At 44.3% G+C, this 27,974-nt stretch overlaps 1 protein-coding gene across 2 annotated transcripts in view; it reads right to left on the bottom strand.

Moving 5' to 3' along the window:
* The window catches only part of LOC120946689 (alpha-2-macroglobulin-like protein 1), a 192,339-nt gene that overhangs the window by 81,374 nt on the left and 82,991 nt on the right, over positions 1 to 27,974 (bottom strand). Inside the window, exons 16-23 of one of the 2 annotated variants that reach the window (XM_040361317.1) lie at positions 21,891 to 22,040; positions 19,508 to 19,633; positions 15,428 to 15,506; positions 13,111 to 13,234; positions 10,600 to 10,825; positions 8,588 to 8,714; positions 7,251 to 7,372; positions 4,804 to 4,858 (exon numbers count right to left, since the gene is read on the bottom strand). In XM_040361317.1, coding sequence (XP_040217251.1) covers positions 4,804 to 4,858; positions 7,251 to 7,372; positions 8,588 to 8,714; positions 10,600 to 10,825; positions 13,111 to 13,234; positions 15,428 to 15,506; positions 19,508 to 19,633; positions 21,891 to 22,040 — 1,009 coding nt within the window. The remainder of the gene's footprint in view (positions 1 to 4,803; positions 4,859 to 7,250; positions 7,373 to 8,587; positions 8,715 to 10,599; positions 10,826 to 13,110; positions 13,235 to 15,427; positions 15,507 to 19,507; positions 19,634 to 21,890; positions 22,041 to 27,974) is intronic. The other variant, XM_040361318.1, reaches the window with a different exon arrangement.

The following is a 27,974-nucleotide window of genomic DNA, read 5'->3' as shown; positions in this document are numbered from 1 at the left end:
CAAAACAAACAAAATACAACAAAGATAAAGATCAGTGGCTCTCAACCTTATTGAGACCAGGTCTCAGTAAATTATTTTTTTAACCTTTCATGCTCCAACAGTAAAAAAAAAAGTTTATACTTACACAATAAAGGTATGTAAGAGCCATCTATGAATGGGATTGGGTGTCAGTGTGGGGATGAGGGTTCTGGGGGGGATTTAGGTGCTCTGAATCAGACTTGATAGCCTTGTAGGGGATGAGGTTCTGGAGGGGGCTGAGGACTCCCAAGGTCACTGGGGGCTTTTCAGGACACTGTGGAAGGTTAGGATTCCCTGTGGGATGTTAAGGGCTTTGTGAGGGCTGAGAGCTCTCAGGGGGCCAATGGCACTGTGGGGCGGTTTAGGGGCACTACTGGCAAATATGGGAGTTTGGGAGCTATATGAGAACTGGGAGGTATTGTGGAAGGTTAGGCAATCTGCAGGAGGCTGAAAGTCCTGGAGGAGGGAGGCTGTGGCCTGGAAGTTGGACATTGTCCAGTGGTTGAGAACCACTGATATAGATTGTATATGTTATTCATGCTTTGAATAAAACTTAATCTGGGTGTGTGTGTGTGTATATACCATAACACATGTAATATACATCAACGTTTACAAATCCAGACTTTGATTAATTTAAGGAATACATGTTTCCATAGCCAATAGTGTTGCTCACGAATATTCGTATTGCGAATATTCGGCTCGAATATAGCATATTCGAGTATTCGCGAATATCTCGAATTTCGCGGTCAATATTCGCTATTCCGAATATTCGGATTTTTTCAATTTTTATTTTTAGAACAGATCACATCCTAGAGATCTCCATCGACGTCTAAAAGCATTGCTGGTATGATTAGAGACCCTGGGCCGAGTAGCTGAAGCGATCATTTTATATTGCTGAAAATTCGCAATGCGATTATTCGGCAATAGGAATATTGCGCGATTATTTTCTTCGCCCTTCTTCTGCATCAGAGCCAATCAGAGTGCTCCTACAGCAGTAGTCGAAATTCCGCAATAAATATCGCATTCGCATTTTGCGAAATTTCGATAAAATATCACGAATATTCTGAGCCAATCAGAGTGCTCCTACAGCAGTTGTCGAAATTCCGCAGTAAATATCGCATTCGCATTTTGCGAAATTTCGATAAAATATCACGAATATTCTGAGCCAATCAGAGTGCTCCTACAGCAGTTGTCGAAATTCCGCAGTAAATATCGCATTCGCATTTTGCGAAATTTCGATAAAATATCACGAATATTCTGAGCCAATCAGAGTGCTCCTACAGCAGTTGTCGAAATTCCGCAGTAAATATCGCATTTGCATTTTGCGAAATTTCGATAAAATATCACGAATATTCTGAGCCAATCAGAGTGCTCCTACAGCAGTTGTCGAAATTCCGCAGTAAATATCGCATTCGCATTTTGCGAAATTTCGATAAAATATCACGAATATTCTGAGCCAATCAGAGTGCTCCTACCGCAGTTGTCGAAATTTCGCAATTATTTTCGCATTCGCAATAGCGAAATTTCGCAAACATTTCATTTTGATAAAATATCACGAATATTCGAATTTAGCGAATATTTCTCGAATATTCGGCTATATATTCGTGATATATCTCGAAATCGAATATGGCGTATTCTGCTCAACACTAATAGCCAATAGATCCCAATGTCACTTTAAATAACCCAGTTAATTGCAGGGGAGTTTGCAGAAATAGGAGTTACCCTAGTGCAGTGTTTCTCAATTCCAGTCCTCAGGCCCCCCCAACAGGTCAGGTTTTCAAGATTTCCCTCAGATGAAAAGGCTGTGGTGATTACTAAGGCTGGGTTCACACTTGTCCTACAACGGTCCTACATTGGGAGCTCATGTAGCATGACGTGTGAAAATCAATGTTTCCCTATGGGAGCCGTCTTAACTGGTCCTACACAAGTCGGTCCGACTTTGAAACTACTCCCTGTACTACTTTGGTCCTACTTTGATCCTACATCAGCCCATTGAATATCATTAAAGTAGGATCAAAGTAGGAGCCTTGTCCTAACCATCCGACTTTTGACATCCGACTTGTGATTACAGCAGCAGTAAAAGGAATTTATCTCACTCTGGGATTGTTTTGATTGGTCAAAGAACAAGTCAGACTATCACAAAGTCGGATCAAAGTAGTATCCTGTTCATGAAAGTAGGATGGATGTAGGACCAATGTAGGACCAATGTAGGACCAATGTAGGATCAGTGTAGGACCAATGTAGCAGAGCAAAGTAGGATCAAAGTAGTGTAGTAGTGTGAACCCAGCCTCAGGCAGTGAAACTGATCAAATCACCTGTGCAAAATAATGGAAATCCTGAAAACCTGACCTGTTGGGGGGGCCTGAGGACTGGAATTGAGAAACACTGCCCTAGTGTATGATTAGATGTTAGACATGCACACAGCTTCATCAATGCAAATTATATCTGTAGGCAAAACCTTTTTTTTACTGTTGGGTAGAGGATAGGTTAGACAGGATTTTATTGCTGTCTGTGCCCCCACTGGGAAGATTCCAACTCTATATTTGTAGTGGTGACCACTGTCACCTAGAAAGTGAGGGAAAATCCAAACTTGTTGTCCCCAGAAAAAGAGGTAAGAGTAAATGGGGACACCTTTTCCAACCCTCCAATTCTACATGCTGTACAACATGCAGAGGCTGTAATAATGACGATCATAGGACTCTTGGCTGCCATTTTTTTGGGGGGGGGGGGGGGGGGGGGGGGGGGCTGCGTGTATTTCAGGTAGTTTAGATAATTTATTTCAGAATTTTTTATTTATTTTTTATTTATTGTATTTGTGTATTGTCACTTTAACTTTTTAATTTTACTTCTTTCCATCATTTTTATTTATTTTTTATCTTGTACTGGCAAAATATTAATAAGGCTGTGGAGGAGCCATTTCTGACAGTCTATGGTAGCAGACCACTTAACCTGAAGAGCCTTTTAAAGTCTATTACACTGAAAAAGCCTCCAAGAGCCTTTCTAATTTCTTATTGTCCTATACACTTTGCGAAAATGGTGAGATTTCACTGAAATTTCAAACTTTTTTCAGGGAAATTAAAATGCCAAATGTTCTGTATCCATTCAGAGGATATGCTATGCAAGTTTAAAATGTTCCTTTCAATAGGTCTAAGGCCGCGTACACACGATCGGTCCATCCGATGAGAACGGCCTGAAGGATTAACTGATGAACCCGACTGATGGTCCGTCGCGCCTACACACCATTGGTTAAAAAAACAATTGTGTCAGAACCCGGTGACGTAAAACACAACGATGTGCTGAAGTTCAATGCTTCCAAGCATGCGTCGACTTGATTCTGAGCATGTGTGGGTTTTTAACCGATGCTTTTGCATACTGACGATCGTTTTTGACCTATCGGTTCGGCGTCCATCGGTTCAATTTTAAAGCAAGTTCTCATTTTTTTGACCGAAGTTTAAAGAACCTATGGGGCCCACACACGATCGGTTTGGACTGATGAAAACGGTCCTTCAGACCGTTCTCCTCTGGCGATCCTATCGTGTGTACGCGGCCTAAGTTGTGCATCTGTCCATCACTCTGCATTTTATGTCCCATTGCATGGTGTGGCTTATCGTGGCAGCAGAGATCTGTGTGATTGAAGGGTCCATCATATGCGCTGCAGGCTCCAGAAGGCAGGAATTACAATGCGGCGGCCGCCGCGCCACTTCCCTGCTTGGCGCTCGGGTGGGTGGCTATCCTCAGGCTCTCCTCCAGGGCAGCTCCTCGGCTCTCCTACCCTCCAGGTTCTTTGGCTCTCCTCCCCTCCTCCTCTCCTCCTCTGACAGAATGACTGACTGCCTGGCCTGCCTGTGCTTGCTGTGACACCGCTGAGCTGAGGTAGGTCAGACAGTGTAATGTGTATGTAAATGTCAGTGTATGTAGGTCAGTGTAGGTAGGTCAGTGTATATAGGTCACTACTGTCAGTGTAGGTAGGTCAGTGTAAGTAGGTCAGTGTATGTAGGTCAGGTAGGTCAGTGTAGGTCAGGTAGGTCAGTGTATGTAGGTCACTACTGTCAATGTATGTAGGTCAGTGTATGTCAGGTAGGTCAGTGTATGTAGGTCAGTGTATGTAGGTCAGGTAGGTTAGTGTATGTAGGTCACTACTGTCAATGTATGTAGGTCAGTATGTCAGGTAGGTCAGGTAGGTCAGTGTATGTAGGTCACTGCCGTCAATGTATGTAGGTCAGATAGGTCAGTGTATGTAGGTCAATGTATGTAGGTCAGTGTATGCCGGTCACTACCGTCAGTGCATGTAGGTCACTACTGTCAGTGTATGTAGGTCAAGTAGGTCGGTGTAGGTAGGTCAGTGTATGTAAGTCACTACTGTCAGTGTATGTAGGTCAGGTAGGTCGGTGTAGGTAGGTCAGTGTATGTAGGTCAGGTAGGTCAGTGTATTTAGGTCAATGCTGTCAGTGTATGTAGGTCAGTATATGTAGGTTAGGTAGGTCATGGCCCAGCCAAAAAAGCCTGCGTCACATACACCCCCCCCCCCCCCCGTTTTCCGGCCCTGGACTTCGGGCTGAAGCTCCTGGTTATTTTGCCACCTAGCAACGCCCCTGCCTCTGGGTATCTAACGCTTGGGCCCTGCTTACACACTCATAGTCAGTTTACCTAAATTTGCACTGGAAAGTCACTTACATGGGAAATTTTGTATGGTGGGCTATGGTTATTGGGTCCAGAAACAGACAAAGACATTACATATTTGTTTTTCTATATCCCCCAGTTATATAATACACAGTAATTCCTTACCACCTTGGCTACAAAACAGTGAACTGTAAGACTTTTCTTGTAGGACTCCCCCAGGCTGCAAGTACAAATAAACACATGTTAGCTAAAAGAACAAACAGCAGGGCTTAAGTCCTGCGGGAACGCGTGGGAACGGAGTTCCTGCACTTTTTTCACAGCAGGAACGCAGTTCCCTTTGCAGGACTAGAGCAGCCGAGAGCAGCCGAGCCGCCCAAGCCGATCCTTCACTAAGCGGCGATGCCCAGCTCGAGTCATATACATATATATTTATATATATATACATATACATATCCATATACAGGAAGCGGGCAGTAAAATAAAGGATTACTAAGGTTCGCCTGCCCCTGACAGTGACTCGAGCTGGGCATCGCCGCTTAGTGAAGGATTGGCTCGGGTGGCTCGGCTTCTCTCGGCTGCTCTAGTCCTGCAAAGGGAACTGCGTTCCTGCTTTGAAAAAAGTGCAGGAACTCCGTTCCCACACGTTCCCGCAGGACTTGAGCCCTGGTGCCAACCTTTTTGGACCTCCCAGACAACTGAACTCACAATTTTAAATCCTGTGGACCAGTAACATGAATTTTACATATACTGTACACACACAATGCTATGGCTCTCTGCCCCCTCCCCTGGATATCACTGCTTCCTTATACACACAATGTGCATCTCTCTCCCCCCCCCCCCCCCCCCTCCGCACTCTGCATCACACTGCTACCTTCCCCAGACTCATCATTGGATCTCACCTCCTTATCCAGCCATGTGCTTGAGCTCGGTGCTCCCTCCCAGTCTGTGATCAGCGCTGCCATTGGAAGCCCCCTCCTTCACCTCCCGCTCTCTGTACTACTCTCGACGCCTCCCTCCAAGTTCAAAGGAGCCAGAACTACAGAGGAGGCATCGGCTATCAATGCGCGCTAACAGTATTAACTGTCAGTGCGCATTGAGAACAACACTGGAAACAACATTGGGCGGTATACATCCAGCACGATGTTGATTTGTGACAGCACCCCTGGGGACCACCAGAATTTTCTCATGGACCATCAATGGTCCACAGACCACTGGTTGGTGACCGCTGGTCTACAGCATTTTGCACAACTGCATTTTCCTATAGGACTGCTAGAGTGACTTTCTAATCCTGTATAAGCAAATAATATACCGTACTGGTGACCCCACAATAGGGATAAAACTTTTTCGCGGAAGGGAGTTTAACAAGACACGTGGCCACTCATTAAAATTAGAAGAAAAGAGGTTTAACCTTAAACTTCGTAGAGGGTTCTTTACTGTAAGAGCGGCAAGGATGTGGAATTCCCTTCCACAGGCGGTGGTCTCAGCGGGGAGCATCGATAGTTTCAAGAAACTATTAGATAAGTACCTGAACGACCACAACATACAGGGATATACGAGGTAATACTGACATATACATAGGTTGGATTTGATTTTTTGCATATATTTTAGGTGAGATAAGGCTCTCCAGATTTTGCTGCAACCGATAATGTGCAGGGCCGATCCTAGGGTCACAGGCGCCTGGGTGCAGAAATATTTCTGACGCCCTCACATGGGTGTGGTCATCTTACTAACTCCTCCCCTTTACAAATGTTTCTATGGCAATGACTCAACCACAGAGATGCTCCCCCACAAAGTCTTCATTACCCTGGGATCCTTACATGATCTCTTAACAATAAACAAAATACAGGAAGAGAAGCAGTGTACTTTCTTGGGACCTGGAGGGGGGCCTCTCTGATGGACACAGAGAGGGCTTTTGTTAGAGAGTCTGTTAGAAAGACCCCCAGACATACTACAGACATGATACAGGAGATGGTGAGAGACTGCAGACATGATACAGGAGATGGTGAGAGACTGCAGACATAGTACAGGAGACAGTCAGAGACTGCAGACATAGTACAGGAGACGGTCAGAGACTGCAGACCTGGTACAGGAGACGGTCAGAGACTGCAGACATAGTACAGGAGAGGGTCAGAGACTGCAGACACAGTACAGGAGATGGTCAGAGACTGCAGACCTGGTACAGGAGACGGTCAGAGACTGCAGACATAGTACAGGAGATGGTCAGAGACTGCAGACACAGTACAGGAGATGGTCAGAGACACATCAGTTCTGGACGGACACACACCTATGCTCAGAACACTAGTTCTGGATGGGCACAAACAAGGAGAGAAGGAGGGAGTGGAGAACTCTGACACTTCGGCGCCCCCACCTCTGCAGGCGCCTGGGTGCAAAGCACCCTGTGCACCCTGCCTAGGATCGGCCCTGATAATGTGTGTACATAGCATAAGGTAACAATTGTAAAACCAGCATTACAAATGTATTCTGCCCTTTATGTCACTAGAATAAAACGAAAAGAGCTACGAGAATGAATTATCATGTATTGTCTCATTGAAGGATTTAACAAGTAGAGGTAGGTACTATCATCCCAAAATTTTAATTATCAGGATACTAACCTGTACAAGAAGTGGCTTAATAATTGTATCAGAGCTGCCTTGTGTGGGGACAAAAGGTATTTCATTCTGACACAGTTCCGATGACTTAACAGCTTCTGTCCTCACTGTGATCGGTACGTTTCCTGGAAAGAAAGAAACATGCTAATGTAATGAAATGGTAGCTATTAAAGAGGAAGTAAACCGCCCCGTGAAAAATGGGGAAAAACCTAATCCTGCAAGAGAAAGGCATAATGACCTAGTATGCATAGCATACTAGCTCATTATGTGCCACTTACCTGAAATTGAAGCCCCCGTAGTCCTCCTCGTTCGCCGCTGCCGCCGCCGCTGTGTCACCTCACAGATACTAACTTGTTTCGCCGCTCCGGCGCTGTGATTGTCCGGAGCGGCGATGACGTCACTCCGGCGCATACGCGGGACCGGCATATCCCGCGCATGCGTGAAAACACGCCATTAAACCCAGGTTATGCCATTGTGAAAAACTGCACTTTCAGTTAGCCTTCGCCGTTGGCATTAAATGTCAGCATGGTCCCTTGTGCTGATTTAAAGAAAAATAACCCAAACTTAGACTTTAACTTGGGCCTCAAGCAACATAACCTGCAGAGTTCAGACCACTCTAAACAAAAGACAGGGCTCTAGCCAAATAAAGAGAATAAAGTGTAGTTGAAGTTGGACATTTGGAAGCTGCCATTGCTGACTTGTTTAAGTATAGGCTCCCAGGTTGTTTATTTATTATGTACTAAGGTCACTGACCTGGAACAAGCTTGTGGAATGAGGAGTTTAGACTATTGAGACTTCATTCCATACTTGTTTCAGGTCAGTAACGCACCAGGAAGTGAAACCAATGTCAGCATGACAACCCCGGAGTCTGCTCCTCTAAAAAAACAAAAAAGTCAGCAGTGGCAGTAGGGTTGCCACCTTTTCTTCAAGCCAAACCCCCACACTTTCGCGGCCTGGGACACCTTTGGGTACCGCAAGGAGAGTAGTAATGTGGTGCGCATAGCGCGCCGCAGCGAATGGTGGGTGTGGCCAGATTACTCTTTCTGACATCACCACCCTGCCCCCCAGTGATGCCAAATCTGCCACTAGACGGCCCGCTGCAGCTCTCGGACGGAAACAGATTTGCGTGTGACTATCTTAGTTACTTAAGGAGCCACAGTCTGGTCTGAATAATGTGTCCGGACACGGGATTCAAAACCCGAACTGTCCAGGTGAATCCCGTACAGGTGGCAACCGTAAGTGGCAGCTCCACTCATAGGTAAAAGGAGTGTATTTTTTTAAATCCTTCTCAAAGCAGTCGGGTATTGCATTGAGTATTTCTCACTGGACACACGGCTCACCCAGCTTAGATGCTTTCAGTATCCAGTAGAACGTTTTGCTTTCATCGGCACTTAGACAGCTGCTGTACTGACATTCATCACATTGTTCCACGTCCAATTCTATGGAAGGTAACAGGGTGGTTTGTACCTGTCAACAGAGAAATAAATCTTTATACTTAGTTGTGAAGTTAGGAGAGCATTGAAATTGCATTGAACAGGTACAGAGCAAAACAAAAATTGGGTTTTGTGGTGCGGTAATTGTGATTTATAAATACAGGCATACCCCACTTTTAAGTACACAATGGGGTTTATTTACTATTGCTGGAGAGTAAGGCCCCGTACACACGACCAAACATGTATGCTGAAACTGGTCCGCGGACCAGTTTCAGCATACATGTTCGGTCGTGTGTAGGCGCGAGCGGGCCGAATTCCAGCAAACATTTGCCCGCCGGGCCTTTTCCCAGCAGACAAATATTCCTGGACGTGTTTTAAAACCGTCCGCTGGAATCCTGCCCGCTTGGACATGTACGGTCGTCAGTACAGACCTACCGTACATGTCCGAGCGCCCGCCGTCCCTCGCATGCGTCGAATGACTTCGACGCATGCGTGGAAGCCTTTAAATGGCAGGCCCGCCCACGTCGCTGCGTCATCGCCGCGTCATCGTCGCCGCGACGACGCGGACACGCCCCGCGTATTGTTTACGCGCGGACTTCTGTACGATTGTTAGTACAGCCATCGTACAGAAGCCCTCTGGCAGACATGTACGGTGAAAACGGTCTGACGGACCGGTTTCATCGTACATGTTTGCTCGTTAGTACCCGGCCTTATACATCAGGCTGACTTCTGCATAGAAATGAATGAGCTTCTAACCCCAGCTTGCTCAATTAAGCCTGGTAATAAAACCTGGAAGCTCATTGGTTTCTATGCAGAAATGAGCCTGATTTTGCACTTTCCAGCTTTAGTAAATAAACCCAATTGTGTACGTAAAAGTGGATGCCTGTACATTTACACAATTTAGTTCAGTTATTAATTGTAATTTGTTTCAACTATATATTACGCTTTATTCATTGCCCCTTTTTTTACTGAATAATCTCACCAATGCAAACAAAAGGTTATTAGCCCCAACAGGGCTCTGGACAGGACCTAAAACTAGAAAATCACTGAAACTGGAGTCATTGGCATCATCACTAGGGATGGGCCGAACACCCCCCGGTTTGGTTTGCATCCAGAACATGCGAACAGGCAAAACATTTGTTGGAACACGCGAACACCGTTAAAATCTATAGGAAACAGACATAAAAAATCAAAAGTGCTGATTTTAAAGGCTTATATGAAAGTTATTGTCATAAAAAATGTTTGGAGACCCGGGTCCTGTCCCAGGGGACATGTATCAATGCAAAAAAAAAAAGTTTTAAAAACTCAATTTTTTTTCAGGAGCAGGGATTTTAATAATGCCTAAAGTGAAACAATAAAAAGGGAAATATTCCTTTAAATTTCGTACCTGGGGGTGTCTATAGTAAAGTAGCGCATGTTTCCCGTGCTTAGAAAAGTCCCTGCAGCAAAATTACATTTCTAAAGGAAAAAAAATAATTTAAAACTGATCGCGGCTATAATAAATTGCAGGGTCCTGAAAAAATTGCTAATTTTAAAGACTTATATGTAAGTTATTGTCATAAAAAGTGTTTGGGGACAGGGTCCTGCCAGGGGACATGTATCAATGCAAACAAAAAAAAAACATTTTAAAAATGCCCGCTTTTTGGGAGCAGTGATTTTAATGATGCTTAAAGTCAAACAATAAAAGTGAAATATTCCTTTAAATTTTGTACCTTGGGGGGTGTCTATAGTATGCCTGTAAAGTAGCGCATGTTTCCCGTGTTTAGAACTGTCCCTGCACAAAATGTAATTTCTAAAAGAAAAAAAGGAATTGTGATGATAGCCCATCCCTAATCACCACAATACACATTACATCCTCTGACCAAACACCATTACTGACCATCAATGTGTCCAGAATAAAATGTTATAAATGTTCTTACCATTATACTTTGCTTCAGGTAGTTAAATACTGTGGCTTTAAGGGTGAACTTTTCTCCTCTCACTACCGAGTACGGGAGGGTGAGATCCACAAAGAACGGCTTGTAGACCCGAAGAGAGGCAGGAGGAGACAGGCCAAATCCCCCGGGACCTAAACAGACGGCCCCGGCATTCCAGTCTGTGATGGTGTCTGGAGCCTTGTGGTGGAATTCAGCTGTGCCAGCATCCCTGAATAGAAAATTAATAAAAAATTAAATGATGCTGTTTAAAGAGTCTTCTAAATCGAAGAGTCAGCACTAAAATGTATTTTTAAATGCTGTTGGGCACAGTAGGTTTTACGCTGCCCTAGGCCTGACTAAACTTGTGCACCCCCTAATTAAGATATGACCCACCCTTCCTGTCAAGGCCACACCCTTTCTGTTTAGAACCCACCATGAAATTTTTGAGTGGGGACACTAGTTCTAAGGGCCTGGGGGGGGGGGGAAATGGTTACCTTTAATTTGCATAGATTTCCTCTCACTTCCTGTTTGGCTATGGGGCAGGAAGTGAAGGAAAACCTCTGCAATGGGACAGGGATGGTAAAAAAATAACTGACAGGGGCTACTACCCTCCCTTACTCTACCCCCCCCCCCAAAAAAAAATGCCTATAGTTCTTTAAGCACACATTTCTGATAATTTTATGGAGAGGACTAAGAAGTTATAACCATGCCAATGGTGCAGCAGAAAACATATAGTGAGGAAGGTTTGTGGTCCAGGATGATAGGACAGTCAAAATTAGAAGTAGCTTGCGTTACACTAACAGTGTAGTGCAACCCGGCAGGTACTGTAATCTATAAGATTACAGTATACTGTATGTATTGTGTTCGTTTACCTTTTTGAATTTGGCGCCGTTCTCCGCTCCCGTGCGTCGTAACATCGCAGGGAACGGAGATCGGCGGCACACAGAGGCACTGTGTGAATCGAGCGAGGTCCCGCTCGCTCACACAGCGCGGTGGCATCGCTGGATCCAGGGACAAGGTAAGTAAACCAAGCCTATGGATGCTGCGAGGCGAGCCCGAGTCTGACTCGGGAACACCGCTCAGAAGGTTAATAAATGAAAAAATAATAAAAAAACTGCATCTTGGGTTATCTTTGTGTAATATTGAAATTTGTTTGATGATCTGAATTATTTAAGTGTGAGAAATATGCAAAAAAATTAATAAATCAGGAAGGGGGCAAGTACTTTTTCAATACAGTGTCACGGAATGAAATAGAGGACACAGCCCCCCCTTACTAACTAATAACTACATTTCCAGAACTGGTTGCTAGGGACAGCGCTGCCTGGCATCTTGCAACCAGTGACTATTTACTCTCAGACAGCGAGACCGGGAGTGCAGCACTGCTGTCCCCACCCACCTCTGCACTTCCTCCTTCTCCAGCACCCAGCGGCAAGCAGCAGGCACTGGTGTGATCTTCACTCTACAGATAGTGACACCACTCCTTTCCTTCTATGCACAGGGCTCATGCAGAGGGAGTGACAGCAGCACTGCATCTGGTGGCAGGCTATGGGTGGCAAGCGGCACTGCATCTGGTGGCAAGTGGCACATTCACCTGACAAATAACCCGCCGCCAAATTCCCCATCACCCCTGAGACTACATTTCCCCCCACCCCCCTCATCTTTTTTGGGGAAGGTGAGAGAGAGGGGGTGTGTCCCTGAATGGCAGTTTGGAAATGTGGTCACCCTAGGGCCAACTCTTGTAACCTGTGTTGGTACACCATCTCCAATACATACAGCACCATAAATGGTCCAGGTACAAAATTAGCTTTTCTTGCAGCAAATTGGACATAGTCAGCTATAGCATAAGCAAAGTAAATACAAAAGTGGATAGGGCCTTACCCATCCACCAGTCCATTCAGGTGGAATAATCCCTTAAAGCGGGAGTTCACCCATTAAACTATTTTTTCAAACAATCCCCTTAGATTAATGCTTGTTTTGTCTAGGGTAATCGGCTAGTTGTTTTAAAATATGAGCTGTACTTACCGTTTTCGAGATGCATCTTCTCCGCCGCTTCCGGGTATGGGTCTTCGGGAGCGGGCGTTCCTTCTTGATTGACAGTCTTCTGAGAGGCTTCCGACGGTCGCATCCATCGCGTCACTCGTAGCCGAAAGAAGCCGAACGTCGGTGCGGCTCTATACTGCGCCTGCGCACCGACGTTCGGCTTCTTTCGGAAAATCGTGACGCGATGGATGCGACCGTCGGAAGCCTCTCGGAAGACTGTCAATCAAACTAGGAACGCCCAGTCCCGCAGCCCATACCCAGAAGCGGCGGAGAAGATGCATCTCGTAAACGGTAAGTACAGCTCATATTTTAAAACAACTAGCCGATTCCCCTAGACAAAACGAGCATGAAGCTAAGGGGAAAAAGAGTCATGTACGGGTGAACCTCCGCTTTAAATATGTAATAGACTCAGCAACATAGTTATATTCTGAATTAACACTCCGTATAATATAATATTTGCAGAGGTTGACTCACCCAGCAGCTACCAACTGCCATATCCATGTCTCTGGAAAGTAGATCCGTGGCTCCTTATTTTCTACTGGGCTACTGGGATGCTCACCTTGTCTGAGAACCGGCCTTACCGATTCTAGATCAAAATCTAAAGGATAAAACATACGGTAGGGATATAAGATAGACATTATTGCTGGGTTTGGGCATAGATAAACAATAGATTATGGTAGTAACTATACTTTGAATAGTATATCCCCAATTCTTGATACAACCAATTAGGTACATCAAAACATTTATATTTATTTTACATATACGGTACTATGAAAAATAATATTGTTTACTTACCTTTTTAGTTTATGTAATTTGGATATGGGCTTTGACTTAGGCCCCGTACACACCATAGAATCCATCCGCAGATAAATCCCAGCAAATGGGTTTCAGCGGATAGATCCTATGGTGTGTACACGCCAGCGGATCTGTTTCCGCGGATATATCTCCCCTGGGATGGATTCCAGCAGATCGAATATTCGCTGACATGCAGAACATATCCATCTGCTGGAGTCCATCCCAACGGATGGATCCGCTGGTCTGTACAGACTCACCGAATCCATCCGTCCGAAGGGATCCCCCGCATGCGTCGTAATGATTCGACGCATGCGTGGAATTCCTTATATGACAGTGTCGCGCACGTCGCCGCAACATAATCGCGGCGACGGCGCGACACGTCATCGCCAGAGGATTTCGGCGCGGATTTCAATGCGATGGTGAGTACACTCCATCGCATTAAAATCTGCTGAAATCCTCGAGAGGAAACTTGGCTCGCCGAGATCCTCGGCGGCTTCACAAGGAACTCGACGAGCAAAACAATGTGTTTTGCCCGTCGAGTTTCTCGGACGTGTGTACGAAGCCTGAGTGCAGTCCTCCTTCACTTACCTCATCCTTCGATTTTGCTTTTAAATGTCCTTATTTCTTCTGAGAAATCCTCACTTCCTGTTCTTCTGTCTGTAACTCCACACAGTAATGCGAGGCTTTCTCCCTGGTGTGGAGTGTCGTGCTCGCCCCCTCCCTTGGACTACAGGAGAGTCAGGACGCCTACTAACACACAGCTCCTTTCTCTATCTGAAACGTAGAGAGCGTCCTGACTCTCCTGTAGTCCAAGGGAGGGGGCGAGCACGACACTCCACACCAGGGAGAAAGCCTTGCATTACTGTGTGAAGTTACAGACAGAAGAACAGGAAGTGAGGATTTCTCAGAAGAAATAAGGACATTTAAAAGCAAAATGGAAGGATTGCATTTTTATTAATACATTTTTTTTTTTACTACTGATGGCGGCGATCAGCGATTCTTTTTTTTTTTTCGTGACTGCGACATTATGGCGGACATATTGGACAATTTTTTTTATTTATTTTTTCTATTTTATTTCAATGTTTTTTTCTTTCACAAAGATATTCAAACTACAACTTTACAGGTAATACATTGTATTTAACAATTCTGCATAATTCACTCTTGTATACTTTTATTTTCCCTTAGTCACTTTTTAACAATCCAAAACTCAAAATGTTTAACTGCTCCTATCCCAAATTTATCACCTTCAAAACTCTATTTTGGTTTGGGCTATTCTTATACTCTATTTTTGTCTTTACTATCCACCCAAGACCCACCCTATTAATCCCCGTCCCTGATAGAGGGGAAAAAAATAAATAAAAATCGGACAATTTTGACACATTTTTGGGACCATTGTCATTTTCACAGCAAAAAGTGCTATAAAAATGCATTGTTTACTGTGAAAATGACAATTGCAGTTTAGGAGTTAACCACTAGGGGGGCACTGTAGGGGTTAAGTGTGACCTCATATGTGTTTCTAACTGTAGAGGGGCGGGGCTGGGTGTGGGACGTCAGTGATCGTCGTTCCCTATATCACTGACATTGCCACATTGAAGAACAGGGAAGGTGTGTTTACACTCACCTCTCCCCGTTCTTCAGCTCCCGTGACCGATCGTGGGCATGGAGCTTCGGACCAGGTCGCGAGCACGCCGTCGGCGGCACCACGGCTGGGCTTAGAGAGACACGTACAGGTACGTGATTGTGCCCAGCCGTGCCATTGTGCCAGCGTATATTGGCGTGATGGGATGCTTAAGTGGTTAAGGCCTCATGCACAAAGACGATTAAGCCTGTGCAGCATAAAATCCCAGTGTTTTTGGGTCCTCGGGAGGTGCAGGTGCCCCAGAATTCCCATGTCTGGGGCATACATTCCTGACATTCCTATGGCATTAAATGTGAGCAACACTCAGAACAGCGTACAGCCTAAGGCCTAAGGTTTAGTCTAAAAAAATCTTCCTACCGACAGCAGTCATAATAAGCAAAATACACTCCTCAGGCGTCTTAATTTCTGCACTTGTAAATATTTTTAACTTCATTTCCTGAAAGAAAAGAGGAAACAATATTTTTTTAATGTATGAAAACTGCACTTATGTAGCAACCAGTAACCAGAATAAAATTTTTTGACACTTTTCATAATGAAGCCCAAACAGTGGGGTGGATTCAGTAAGCAATTGTGTCTGCGTATCCATAGTTACGCCGGTGCAATTGCTTAGTTGCGCCGGCGTAACGACTTTTCTGTATTCAGAAAGCTTGTTACGCCGACTGCAGCCTAAGATATGACTGGCATAAGGCTCTTATGCCGTCGTATCGTAGGCTGCATTCTTACGATGGCCGCTGGGTGGCGTTCCCGTAGTGGTCAGCGTAGAGTATGCAAATTGCATACTCACGCCGATTCACAACCCTACGCGCGCCCGGCGTTCGCATTTTACGTCATTTGCGTTCGTCGGGTTCCGCGTAAGGCTGCTCCTGCTATTAGCAGGCGCAGCCAATGCTAAGTATACCTGTCGTTCCCGCGTCGCAATGTTTGAAAATTACGTCGTTTGCGTAAATGAATCGTGAATGGCGCTGGACGCCATTTACGTTCACGTTAAAGCAAATGACGTCCTTGCGACGTCATTTGCCGCAATGCATGTCGGGAAAGTTTCCAGACGGAGCATGCGCACTATGTTCGGCGCGGGAACGCGCCTAATTTAAATGATCCACACCCCCTACGGGATCATTTAAATTACGCGCGCTTACGCCGGCCATTTTTACGGAGCGCCCGCGCAAATTATGGAGCTACTGCTTCGTGAATGAAGCGTAGCGCACGTGATTTACGGAGGCGTATCGTTAAAACGGTACGCTGCTCCTCCGTAAGAGGGCGCAAATCTACCTGAATCTAGGTATTTATTGTCATATTAAAAGGCAGGTTGACTCATTATTGGTGATGATTGTGAATTGAATGGCACATCTCCTGCCCTGTATGATGGCATAAGGGCCTGGTGATTGGCCGCTCGGGCACCATGCACTGTACCGCGGAGAGGCAGGTGACATTCCATGTGTTATTTCATGCCTGGAGGTTGGGGAGCCTTGGACAAAGCTGGTGGTTGGAATTTTTTTATTGTGACAAGTTTGTTTGAAGTACGGTAGTTATTATGATGTACTGCGAGGATAAGATTAGACAGGAGCTTTAAGTGCACCATCTGATTAATGTGAAAAAAAATCTTGAGAAGTTCAATGCTCAGCTAGCAGAAATTAGACATGTGCACTGCCGAAAAATTTGCTTGTTTTAGTTTCATTCAGATTTTTTTTTTTTTTTACGTTTTCGGGCCATTCGTTATGATCAAAATTTGTTATTCAGAATAATATTGTAACGTCGGAAAAATTTGAATTGGTTACGTTCCACCTGTTTAGATGCGGTATTCGTTACTTCGATAATTCATAAAAAATCAGGGATTAGTAAATCCGTAAATAAGAACAAAAATTTGAAAATTAGAAAGAATGAAAATAAGAAAATAAGAACGAAAATCAGAACATTCAAAGTAATAACTAATTAACTAATAATAAGTAACTATTAAATTATAGGTATTGGGATTTACGTTATTTTGTTTAGACTTTTGAATTTCCTTTCAAATTTGTCTGTTAGTGAAAGTAATGAAGACAAATTTATCTGAAGTTACGAATTACCCGAAATAACGAATGTCACATCTAAACGAATGGAATATTATGAATTCATAATAATAAATAATAATAATAAAACATTTTTATCATTATTATTTATTATTATTAATTAGTTACATTTCATTCGTTTTGATGGGACTTTCAAATTTCCTTTTAAATTTGGCTGCTAGTGAACATAATGAATTTATCCGAACTTTGTAAATTCTGAAATTTGAAATTCGAACATCTGAAATAATAACGAACTAACAATAACTTAACTATTACTAACTATTAAATTATAGGTATTGGAATTTCCTTTCAAGTTTGGCTGTTAGTGAACATAACGAATATGAATTTATCCAAATGTATTTATTAATTACGAATTATCCAAAATAATGAATGTCGCCTCTAAATGAATGGAACGTAACAAATTAATAATAATAAATAATAATAATATTTTTTTATTATTATTATAAATTATTATTTGTTAATTAGTTACGTTCCATTGGTTTAAATGCGGCATTTGTTATTTCAGGTAATTCGTAACTTTGGATAGATTCGTATTCATTACGTTCACTAACAACCAAGGCCCGGATTCACAAAGCACTTACCCCGACGTATCTCGAGATATGCCGCGTAAGTGTAAATATGCGTCGTCGTATCTATGCGCCGTGCCCACAAAACTAGATACGCCTGAAAATAGGCTTCATCCGACCGACGTAACTTGTCTACGCCGGCTTATCGTGGGCGCATATTTACGCTGGGCGCATTTGCCGCTCCCATTGATTTTCAATGCACATATGCAAATGAGGGAGATACGCCGATTCACGAACATACGTCCGTCCGACGCAGTGCGCGTAAAGTCATACGTCCGCAAAGTTATGCCCCAAAAAGGAGGTGTAACTCAGCAGCATCCATGCAGCATCCATGCAAAGGGAACACAAGCCAGCGTATTTTACGTAGTTTATGTAGTACGTGAATAGGGCTGGGCGTAGGTTACGTTCACGTCGTAGGCAGCGATCCGTCGAATCTTAGGGAGTAGTTCCGTTGTGATTCTGAGCATGCGCACTGGGATGCGTCCACGGGACGGCATGCTCCGTTTGTTATTCATATCTTTATGGCGCTCGACCCATCATTTGCATGGAGTCACGCCTCATTAGCATGGCTCACGCCCTCTTCCACCTACGCCGGCTTATGCCGAGGGAACCCAGCGCAGTTTGGGGGGCAATTGCTTTGTGAATTCGGTGCTTGCCTCTCTGCATTACGCTGGCGTAGCGTATATTAGATACGCTAAGCCGGCATAAATATGCGCCAATGTATGTGAATCCGGGCCCAAATTTTTAAAGGAAATTCCAATACCTATAATTTAATAGTTAGTAATAGTTATTAGTTAGTTTGTAATTTTTTGGGATTTTCGTTCATATTTTCTGACTTTCTTTATTTAGAATTTTGGGATTTTCATTCTTATCTGGATTGTCATCGGAAATTCTGATCGTGTGTACGCAGCATTAGAAGTATAGTCCCCTACCTTCTGCCCGAACCCCAAGTGCAATACTTGTTGTGCAGCCCTTGGAATCCAGAAGTAAATAATGGAACAGACTCCCTCCAGAGGTGGTTCTGGCCAGCTCAGTAGATTGCTTTAAGAAAGGCCTGGATTCTTTCCTAAATGTACAGAATATAACTGAGTACTGACATTTATAGGTAAAGTTGATCCAGGGTAAATCCGATTGCCTCTCGGGGGATCAGGAAGGAATTTTTTCCCCTGCTGTAGCAAATTGGATCTCATGCTCTGCTGGGTTTTTTTTGCCTTCCTCTGGATCAACTGTGGGTATGGAGTTGGGTGTATAGGATTTTACTGTGTTTTTTATTTTGTTTTTTTATTTTATTTTTTGTGGTTGAACTGTCTTTTTTCAACCTGACTAACTATGTAACTATGTAGCACTGATTCATAAAGGGTCTATAATGTTAGTAATCTTTTGCAGTCTTTTAGGGTCTCTGACTGATTGATGCTTTTGAACTATGGTGTTGGAGAAAACTCTTGTTTTCAAGTCCCTTGAATGGCAAGAAGATCAAACCAGACAATCCTGAAGGAAATGAACCCTGAATATTCACTGGAAGGACAGATCCTGAAGCTGAAACTCAAATTCTTTGGCCAACTAATGCGAAGAGAGGACTCATTGGAAAAGACCTCGATGCTGGTAAACATGGAAGAAAAAAGGAGAAGAGGATGACAGAAAACAAGATGGATAGATAGCATCATCAAACCATGAACATGAAGTTAAGAAAGCTCCGGGATGTAGTGGAGGACAAAAAAGCCTGGCACGCTATGGTCCATGAGGTCACGAAGAGTCGGACACGACTAAACGACTGAACAACAACAACAAATACTATGATATCATACCTTTAATAGGCTGTATACATCAAGAGAACGTTTGGTCCTCACAGCCGATTCCTTTATGAAATAACAGTTTCCATCCCCCTGGATTCGCCAGTCATAGTCATCAGAATGAGGAAACAGATTGTAAATCTGAAAACAAATTGAAGTGGCAGATGTCATTAGAAATAAATAATGTACATACAAGACTGTGGTACATGTGAGCAGTGTATACAATGAGTTATCTTCCTTTAAGCCACTCCCACTGTTATGCGCAATATGGCCATGCTTATAACACATGCATTGCAAGGCACCTTTCCTCATTGTGCCCCAGGTCTTTCACAACTCTTGCCACACCATTGGTATTTCCAATCCCACCATCTGCTACATAACTAATAATTCTGTGACATGCAAGACAACAGGTAAGGGGTTCTTAACACCTCTTTACTCTTTCTCCAAGGTAATGGGCTCCTTTGATATATATAGGAATAGGAGGGTCGTACATTAACCCCCTCCCCACATTATGGGATTTACTCCAGTGCATTTGGAATTGATTCCACATTTTGAAGAACCCTCTTAACCACTTAAGCCCTGAACCATTTTGCTGGCCGAAGACCAGGCCACTTTTTGCGATTCGGCACTGCGTCGCTTTAACTGACAATTGCGCGGTCATGCTACGTGGCTCCCAAACAAAATTGACGTCCTTTTTTTCCCACAAATAGAGCTTTCTTTTGGTGGTATTTGATCACCTCTTCGGTTTTTATTTTTTGCGCTATAAACAAAAATAGAGAGACAATTTTTTAAAAAATTCTATATTTTTAACTTTTTGCTATAATAAATATCCCTAAAAAATATATATAAAAAAGTTTTTTTTTTCCTCAGTTTAGCCCGAAACGTATTCTTCTACATATTTTTGGTAAAAAAAAAAAAAAAAAACACAATAAGTGTTTATTGATTGGTTTGCGCAAAGGTTATAGCGTCTACAAATTAGGAGATTATGGCATTTTTAGTTTATGGCATTTTTATTCATATTTTTTTTTTTTACTAGTAATGGCGGCGATCAGCGATTTTTATCATGACTGTGACATTATGGCGGACACATCGGACACTTTTGACACCATTGTCATTTTTACAGCGACCAGTGCTATAAAAATGCACTGGTTACTGTAAAAATGACACTGGCAGTGAAGGGGTAAACCTGTAGGGGCGCTGAAGGGGTTAAGTGTGACCTAGGGAGCGTTTGTAACTGTTATGGGGCGTGGATTGCTGTGACACGTTACTGATCTTTGTTCCCGATGACAGGGAACATGATCGGTGACAGTGTCACTAGGCAGAACGGGGTGATGTTGTGTTTACACTGACATCTGCCCGTTCTTCAGATCTGTGACACGATCACGGGACACGGTGCCAGGACCAATCCGCCCTATAGGCTCACTATGCAAGCCGCTTAGGGCCCGGTAAAGCCCTGCCTGGTGAGAAGTTATTTTTGGCCCCTCACCCCGCTTCACAACTCCCTGGCTGCATGGGAGAAGAGGTAATAAGCCAGCACCCCCCACTTCTCAACGTTAATTTCATGTCACTGTCGGCAGCTTCTCAACTTTAATGTGACATGTAATTTTCGGTAGCCATACCCCCCCCCCCGCTTCTCAACTTTAATGTGACATGTGATTTTGCTTAGGGCCCCAGGGAGGTCAGGATCGGCACTGCACGGTGCTCACGGCAAGGTTGCGGTGCGCATGACCACACGGCTCGCAAATTGAAGGTGACGTACCTGTGTGCCCATTTGCGCAGCTGTGCCATTCTGTCGACGTACATCCTCGTGCGGCAATTGGGAACGGGTTAAAGACCCCTCTCAAGCAGAAATGCGTATGGCAGCATGCTGCTCCTTGCAATGGAGATACCAGTCTACACGTCTGATGTGCAGGGTTATAAACATTTTCTAGCAGTGCTGCTGTACTTGGCAGAAGTAGTGCAATACTAATGTTTCTATTTGCTCGAGCAAGTGAATAGCTAATGTTAACATGCATGTAAAAATTTTAAATCTCCCAAAACAAGATTTGCATAGTTTCATAAATACAATACTGTTTTATTATTTCAGTCCCTGTTCACCATATGGACGTGCTGCCACTGTCTTACAGTATGACTGGACATAACTCGAGGACATGTCTAATCTACTACTATAGCTCCTTTCGTTTTTTCCAGTGACTTTAAACAGTCTCACTGGGTGAGTCCTCATCATCCTGCAGGACAAGAAGCCCTAAGGACCTCCTTGTTTCTGTATATAAATAACATCTCCATCAGTGACAAGGAAGGTTTCCAGAACCTGTCACAGTTTTCGGGCCCTGAATACTCCTGTCAACATTTTCTGGAGTAATACACAAAGAACACAATGGGCGACCAACTGGCTTACTTTTTCATTAGTCAGCTCAGCTTTGGGATCCATTAGCACCACACTCTTGTCCACCGCCCTAAGACCACAGAGAGAGCCAGGAGCAGCCTGAACCTGAAGAGACACATCCGATCCCGGGAGGACCTCACCCGGGGAGAACCCAACAGATACCTAGGGATAAAAAAGTAGGACAAAGAAAAAGATGTAAATGCCAATAATAAAAAGAACACCACACACACATTGACCTTCATAGAAGGATTTTGAAAAGTATGAACAGCTCTTATATTAGTTCTAAAATTAATAAACATTATGGCCCAGATTCATGTAGTTCCTGCGGCGGCGGCGCGTAAGCCATTTACACTACGCCGCCCCAACTTACAGGAGCAAGTGCTGTATTCCCCAAACACTTGCTCCGTAGTTTGGGGCGGCGTAGTGCAATTGGCCCGGCGTATCCCCGCGTAATTCCAAGGGGGCGGCTTGTATTTAAATTAAGCGCGCCCCGTGCCGTTCGAACTGCGCATGCAGTTAAAATAGCCCAGTGCGCATGCTCCAGTTCTCGACGGAAAACGTCAATGACGCCGACGTGTGCGTCATTGACGTAAAGTCGTATTCAAGAACGACTTAGTAAAACGACGTACCCGATGGGAAAAGACGACGCGGACCCGACGCCATACTTAACATGGCATACGTGGGACTGGCGTAAGGTTACCCCTCATATAGCAGGGGTAACCTAAGGCTTACGCAAACGACGTTAGCGACGGTTACGCGACGCGATTTCGTTCGGGAATCGGCGTATCAGGCTCATTTGCATAAACAAATGAGACCTGAACGTAAACGCCACCGGCGGCGAATTACATTTAAGATCCGACAGTGTAAGTGACTTACACTAGTCGGATCCTAGCCTAAATGTGGCGTATCTTGTTTTGTGAATACAAAACAATGATACGCCGGTGGGAAATTCGATTTACGCCGGTGTATCAGTATCAGTAGATACACCGGCGTAATTTGTTTGAGAATATGGCCCTATATCACTTTAATTGCAGTGCTGCAGTAATAAATCATACAATTCATTAAAAAAATATTTTACAATAAAATTATAAGGCAGAAAATACTGCACTTACACAATAGTGTTAAATTGGAGCAATAATAATAATATAAAAAAAAGAAAACATTATAAGGGCGATCAACTGGATTGAACAATCCACCCCCATAGGGTATATTGTGTAGGATAGAGTAAGGAATAGGGTAGAGGGGAATGGAAAGAGATGGGGTTAGGGTGCCCTTATTCTATTCTGGTTCCACCTAACCCCCAGAGAGGGAGAGAAAATAGAGAGGGAGTGGGGAGGGAAAGTGGAGGAAAATTAGAAGTTCAAAAGGATTTGCCCATTACAGTGTTCATCTTTAGCATCCTCCCACTTGTCTTGTCACGATAATACTTCAAGCGGTTGTAAAGTCACTAATCACAAATCCTGGAATCCCCTTTGTTACAGCAAGCTATACTCTGAAGTGTAAAGCCGTGTACACACGATCGGTTTGTCCGATGAAAACAGACCCATGAACTGTTTTCATCGGACAAACCGACCGTGGGTGGGCCCCATCTGTCTTTTTCCATCTGAGTTAAAAAATAGTTTTACATTTTTCCTATGGATAAAAAACCGATAGAAAAATCTGACCGTCTGTGTGGAACTCCATCGGAGAAAAATCCATGCATGCTCAGAATCAAGTCGATGCACGCTCGGAAGCATTGAACTTCATTTTTTTAGACTCGTCGTAGTGTTTTACGTCACCGCTTTTTGGCATGGTCGGAATTTAGTCTGATAGGCCCGGATTCACAAAGCACTTACGCCGACGTATAACAAGGTACGCCGACGTAAGTGCAAATGTGCGCCATCATATCTGTGCGCCGGACCCACAAACTAAGATGCGCCTAAAAACAGGCTTCATCCCGCCGAACGTAACTTGGCCTACGCCAGCGTAGGGTGGGCACACATTTAGGCTGGACGCATGGTGGCGCTCCCATTGATTAGCCATTCAAATATGCAAATGAGTCAAATACGGTGATTCACGAACATACGTGTGCCCGACGCAGTGCGTGTAAGTTGTACGTCCGGCATAAAGTTATTCCCCATAAAGGAGGTGCAACCCAGCAGCAGACATGCAAAGGTCTGCACCAGGAAACACAAGCCGGGGTATTTTACGGTGGACGTGTCTGGCTGGGCGTAGGTTACGTTCACGCCGTACGCAGTGATCCAGCGTAGTTTAAGCAGTTGTTCCGATGTGGTTGTGAGCTGTGAGCATGCCCAGGGGGATGCGTCCACTTCTCGGTGTACATGCGCAGTTCGTGATACGTATCTGTCTGGCTCTCGGCCCATCATTTGCATGGGGTCACGCCTCATTTGCATGGCTCACGCCCACTTCCACCTACGCCGGCGTACACCTTCAAAACCCAGCGCAGCGTAGGGAGCACTGGCTTGGTGAATTCCATGCTTGCCTCTCTGCGCTGCGTTGGCGTAGCGTACATTGTTTGTGTTACGGCGGCGTAATGTGCGCCCGCTCTCTGTGAATCTGGGCCATAGTGTTTATGCAAGACTGATGAAAGTCAGCTTCATCGGATATCCGACGATAAAATTCAATCGGATTAGATTCCATCAGATATCCGATCGTGTGTACAGGGCTTATGTGTTTTTTAAAAATTATGCAGCAAAATACCTTAAATTACAGTGCCACTGTGCGGTCACGTGACCTCCCAGTTCTCTACCCAATCTGAACACTACAGTGGGAGCGACTGCGATTCACCTCTTACACCAGCCGGGAGGAGAGGATAAAAGCGATGGTCACATGAGCACACAACAGTGCTCCGAAATAGGGTATTTTGCTGCATAATTTAAAAAAACAGACACTGCACAGTTTATCTTGCTGTAACAGAGGGGATTCCAGGATTTGTAATTAGTATTTTTACAGCCACCGCGGATTAGCGGTGGGAGAGGAGAGGAGGGGAGGGGCGGAGAGGAGATGGCTCACACACAGATTCCCGAGCTGACAGACAGGGAGGGAGGGGGAGAGGGAGAAAATGCGGGATGATGGAGGCACATAAATTGACCACGGTATCATGGATCAGCAGCCATGATAACCGTGGTAGGCACACTAAGGCCGCGTACACACGGTCGTTCCAAACCAATGAGAATGGACCGAAGTTCAGTTTCATCGGTCCAAACCGACCGTGTGTATGGCCCATCGGTCTGTTGTCCTTCGGTCCAAAATTTTAAAACATGCTTTAATATCGAACCGATGGACCGCTGCCTGATCGGTCCAAACCGATGGTTAGTACACAAAAGCATCGGTTCAAAACCCGCGCCTGCTCAGAATCAAGTCGACGCATGCTTGGAAGCATTGAACTTCGTTTTTTTCAGCACGTCGTGTGTTTTACGTCTCCGCGTTCTGACCCGATTTGAATTTGAACTGGTGGTGTGTACGCATATCAGGCCGTCAGGCCACTTCAGTGGTGAACCGATGGAAATGGCCTGCCAGGCCATTCTCATCGGTTTGGAACGACCGTGTGTACAAGGCCTTAGGGGAACACAGGGAACAGGCAGGGTCAACCTGGTATTTTACAGCATAGAGAGGAACAAATGACACAGGTAGGGCCGTCTTTACCACAGGGCAAATGGGGCAGCTGCCCAGGGCCCTGTCACTTTTATTTTTTTTTTTTTTTAGGGGTCCCGAGGTCCCCAGGGGCCCGGAGGCCCCCAGGGCCCCAGATGGCAACCCCCCTTTTTTTATTTATTTTTAAATAGAATTTTTTTTTTAATATATTTTTATTTTTTATTAAAGGTCCCCTGGGCCCCGGATGGCAACCCCCCTTTTTTTTATACATTTTTTTTTCATATTGTATTTCTTTTTTTTCATATATACATTTTTTTTTATTAAAGGGCTCAGAGGTCCCCATGTGGCAAACACCCTTTTTTATTTTTTTTATAAATGTTTATTTTTTTATTTTTGTTTATATATATTTTTTATTTTTATTTTTTTATTAAAGGGCCCAGAGGTCCCCAGGGCCCTGGATGGCAACCCCCCTTTTTTTTAATAAATGTTTCTTTTTTATATATATATATATATATTTTTTTTTTTATTAAAGGGCCCAGAGGTCCCGGATGGCAACCCCCTTTTTTTTGTAATTTATTTAAAAAAAATATTAAAGGGCCCAGAGGTCCCCAGGGCCCCAGATGGCAACCCCCTTTTTGAAAAAAAAAAATATATATATATATATTTATTTCTTTTTTTCTTTTTATTAAAGGGCCCAGAGGTCCCCAGGGCCCCGCATGGCTACACCCCTTTTTTATATATATTTTTCTTTATTTCTTTTTTTTGTAAAGGGCCCCCCGCTTCTAAATTCGCGGCAGCCCCCCCTGCTTCTCAATTTCAGGCGGCAGCACCCCCCCGGTTCTCTGCTCCAGGGGGCCCATGCCTGAAACTGTGTTAGTGGCCCCATAATTCCTGATGGCGGCCCTGCCGCCCGTTAAGCCCCTGTGCTGCCCACAAATCAGGCTGAATCATCAGCGGCACGCAGCCAGTGACAGTACTGCTTCCCTTCCCAGTGTTTTAAAATGTACAGCACCCCTGGCTTCCCTTTAGACGTGCACTTCTCCCTTCCTGCCACTGGGTGCTGCTTGTATATAAAAGTGAATTAGAATGTGATTTTATAACATCCCCAGTTTGCTCTTCCCGAGGCTGACTTCTTCATGTCCTGCTCCTCAAGGTATGTCACTGTTTGCTAATCTATATTGTAAATAGAAGTTTTCTGTAGAGTGTGCCCAAAGTCTTTATAATATTTGATGATTCACTGCAGGTCTGGTCAGTGTTTTAAAAAGTTCCTCTATTTTACACATGGCATGGCATGGGGTCACAGCACCGTCTGTCCATTCTGCTTTAGCACCATGGGACCCCATGCCATGCCATGTGTAAAATAGAGGAACTCTTTAAATCACAGACCAGACCTGCAGTCCAGGCTGAGTAAGGCCTTTAGAGCACATGGCATTACTGTCTGTATTTAACTGCTTGATGGGCTTATTTTGGGCCTGGCTGGTTCACATGTATGTGCTTTGGCGGCCCACATTTACGCAGGCACAACAGCCCATTCATTTGAATGGGCCGCCATGCCTGCGTTTCCTGCAAAGAAAAGCGCATGCCTCATGTAATAGGCTGTGCACACGGCACCCCTATGAACATCAAGCACTGAAATACAGCACTGTCTGTCCATTCTGCTGTCTGCTGTGACTTATCTGCAGTTCCCGCACTGTCAAACTTGCTGCATTTTTAGACGTTTAGGTCACGCTTTTAAAAACACAGTGCGTTTGTGTGTGCAAGAACTGCAGGTAAGTAGCATGGTGCAAAAGCAGAATGGATTTCAAGGCAACTGTATTTTTAAAATGCTGAATGCACCTTTTTTCTGCAGGAAACAAAGGCATGGAAGCCCATTCAAATCAATGGGCTGCTGTACCTGCACAAATGAGGACCGCCAAAACATACATGTGAACCAGCCAGGCCCAAAATAAGCTGAAGGGGGGCCCAAAAAAATTTTTTGCCCAGGGCCCAAACCATATTAAAGAGGGCCCTGGACACAGCACAAGCACTATGCTGTATATCCTGCTTTAAAAGAACAGGATCTATTTTTTTTTTAGGGTTACTACCACTTTCATAGGAGCAGAGAGTCGGGGCTAAAGATGGGTGGGCATCTTTAACCACTTGCTTACTGGGCACATATACCCCCTTCCTGCCCAGGCGAAATTTCAGCTTCCGGCACTGCGTCGATTTAACTGACAATTGCGTGGTCGTGCGACGTGGCCCCCAAACAAAATTGGCGTCCTTTTTTTCCCACGAATAGAGCTTTCTTTTGGTGGTATTTGATCACCTGTGCGGTTTTTATTTTTTGTGCTATTTTTTGAAAAAAAAACACAATAGTTTTTACTTTTTGATATAATAAATACCCCAATTAAAAAAAAAACAAAAAACATTTTTTTTCTCAGTTTAGGCCGATACGTATCCTTCTACATTTTTTTGGTAAAAAAAAAAAAAAATCGCAATAAGCGTATAGTGACTGGTATTACA

The sequence above is a fragment of the Rana temporaria genome, chromosome 8 (assembly GCF_905171775.1).
Source record: "Rana temporaria chromosome 8, aRanTem1.1, whole genome shotgun sequence".
NCBI lineage: Eukaryota > Metazoa > Chordata > Amphibia > Anura > Ranidae > Rana > Rana temporaria.
The sequence above is the reverse complement of the archived record's forward strand: the minus strand, read 5'-3'. Positions and strand labels throughout refer to the sequence as shown.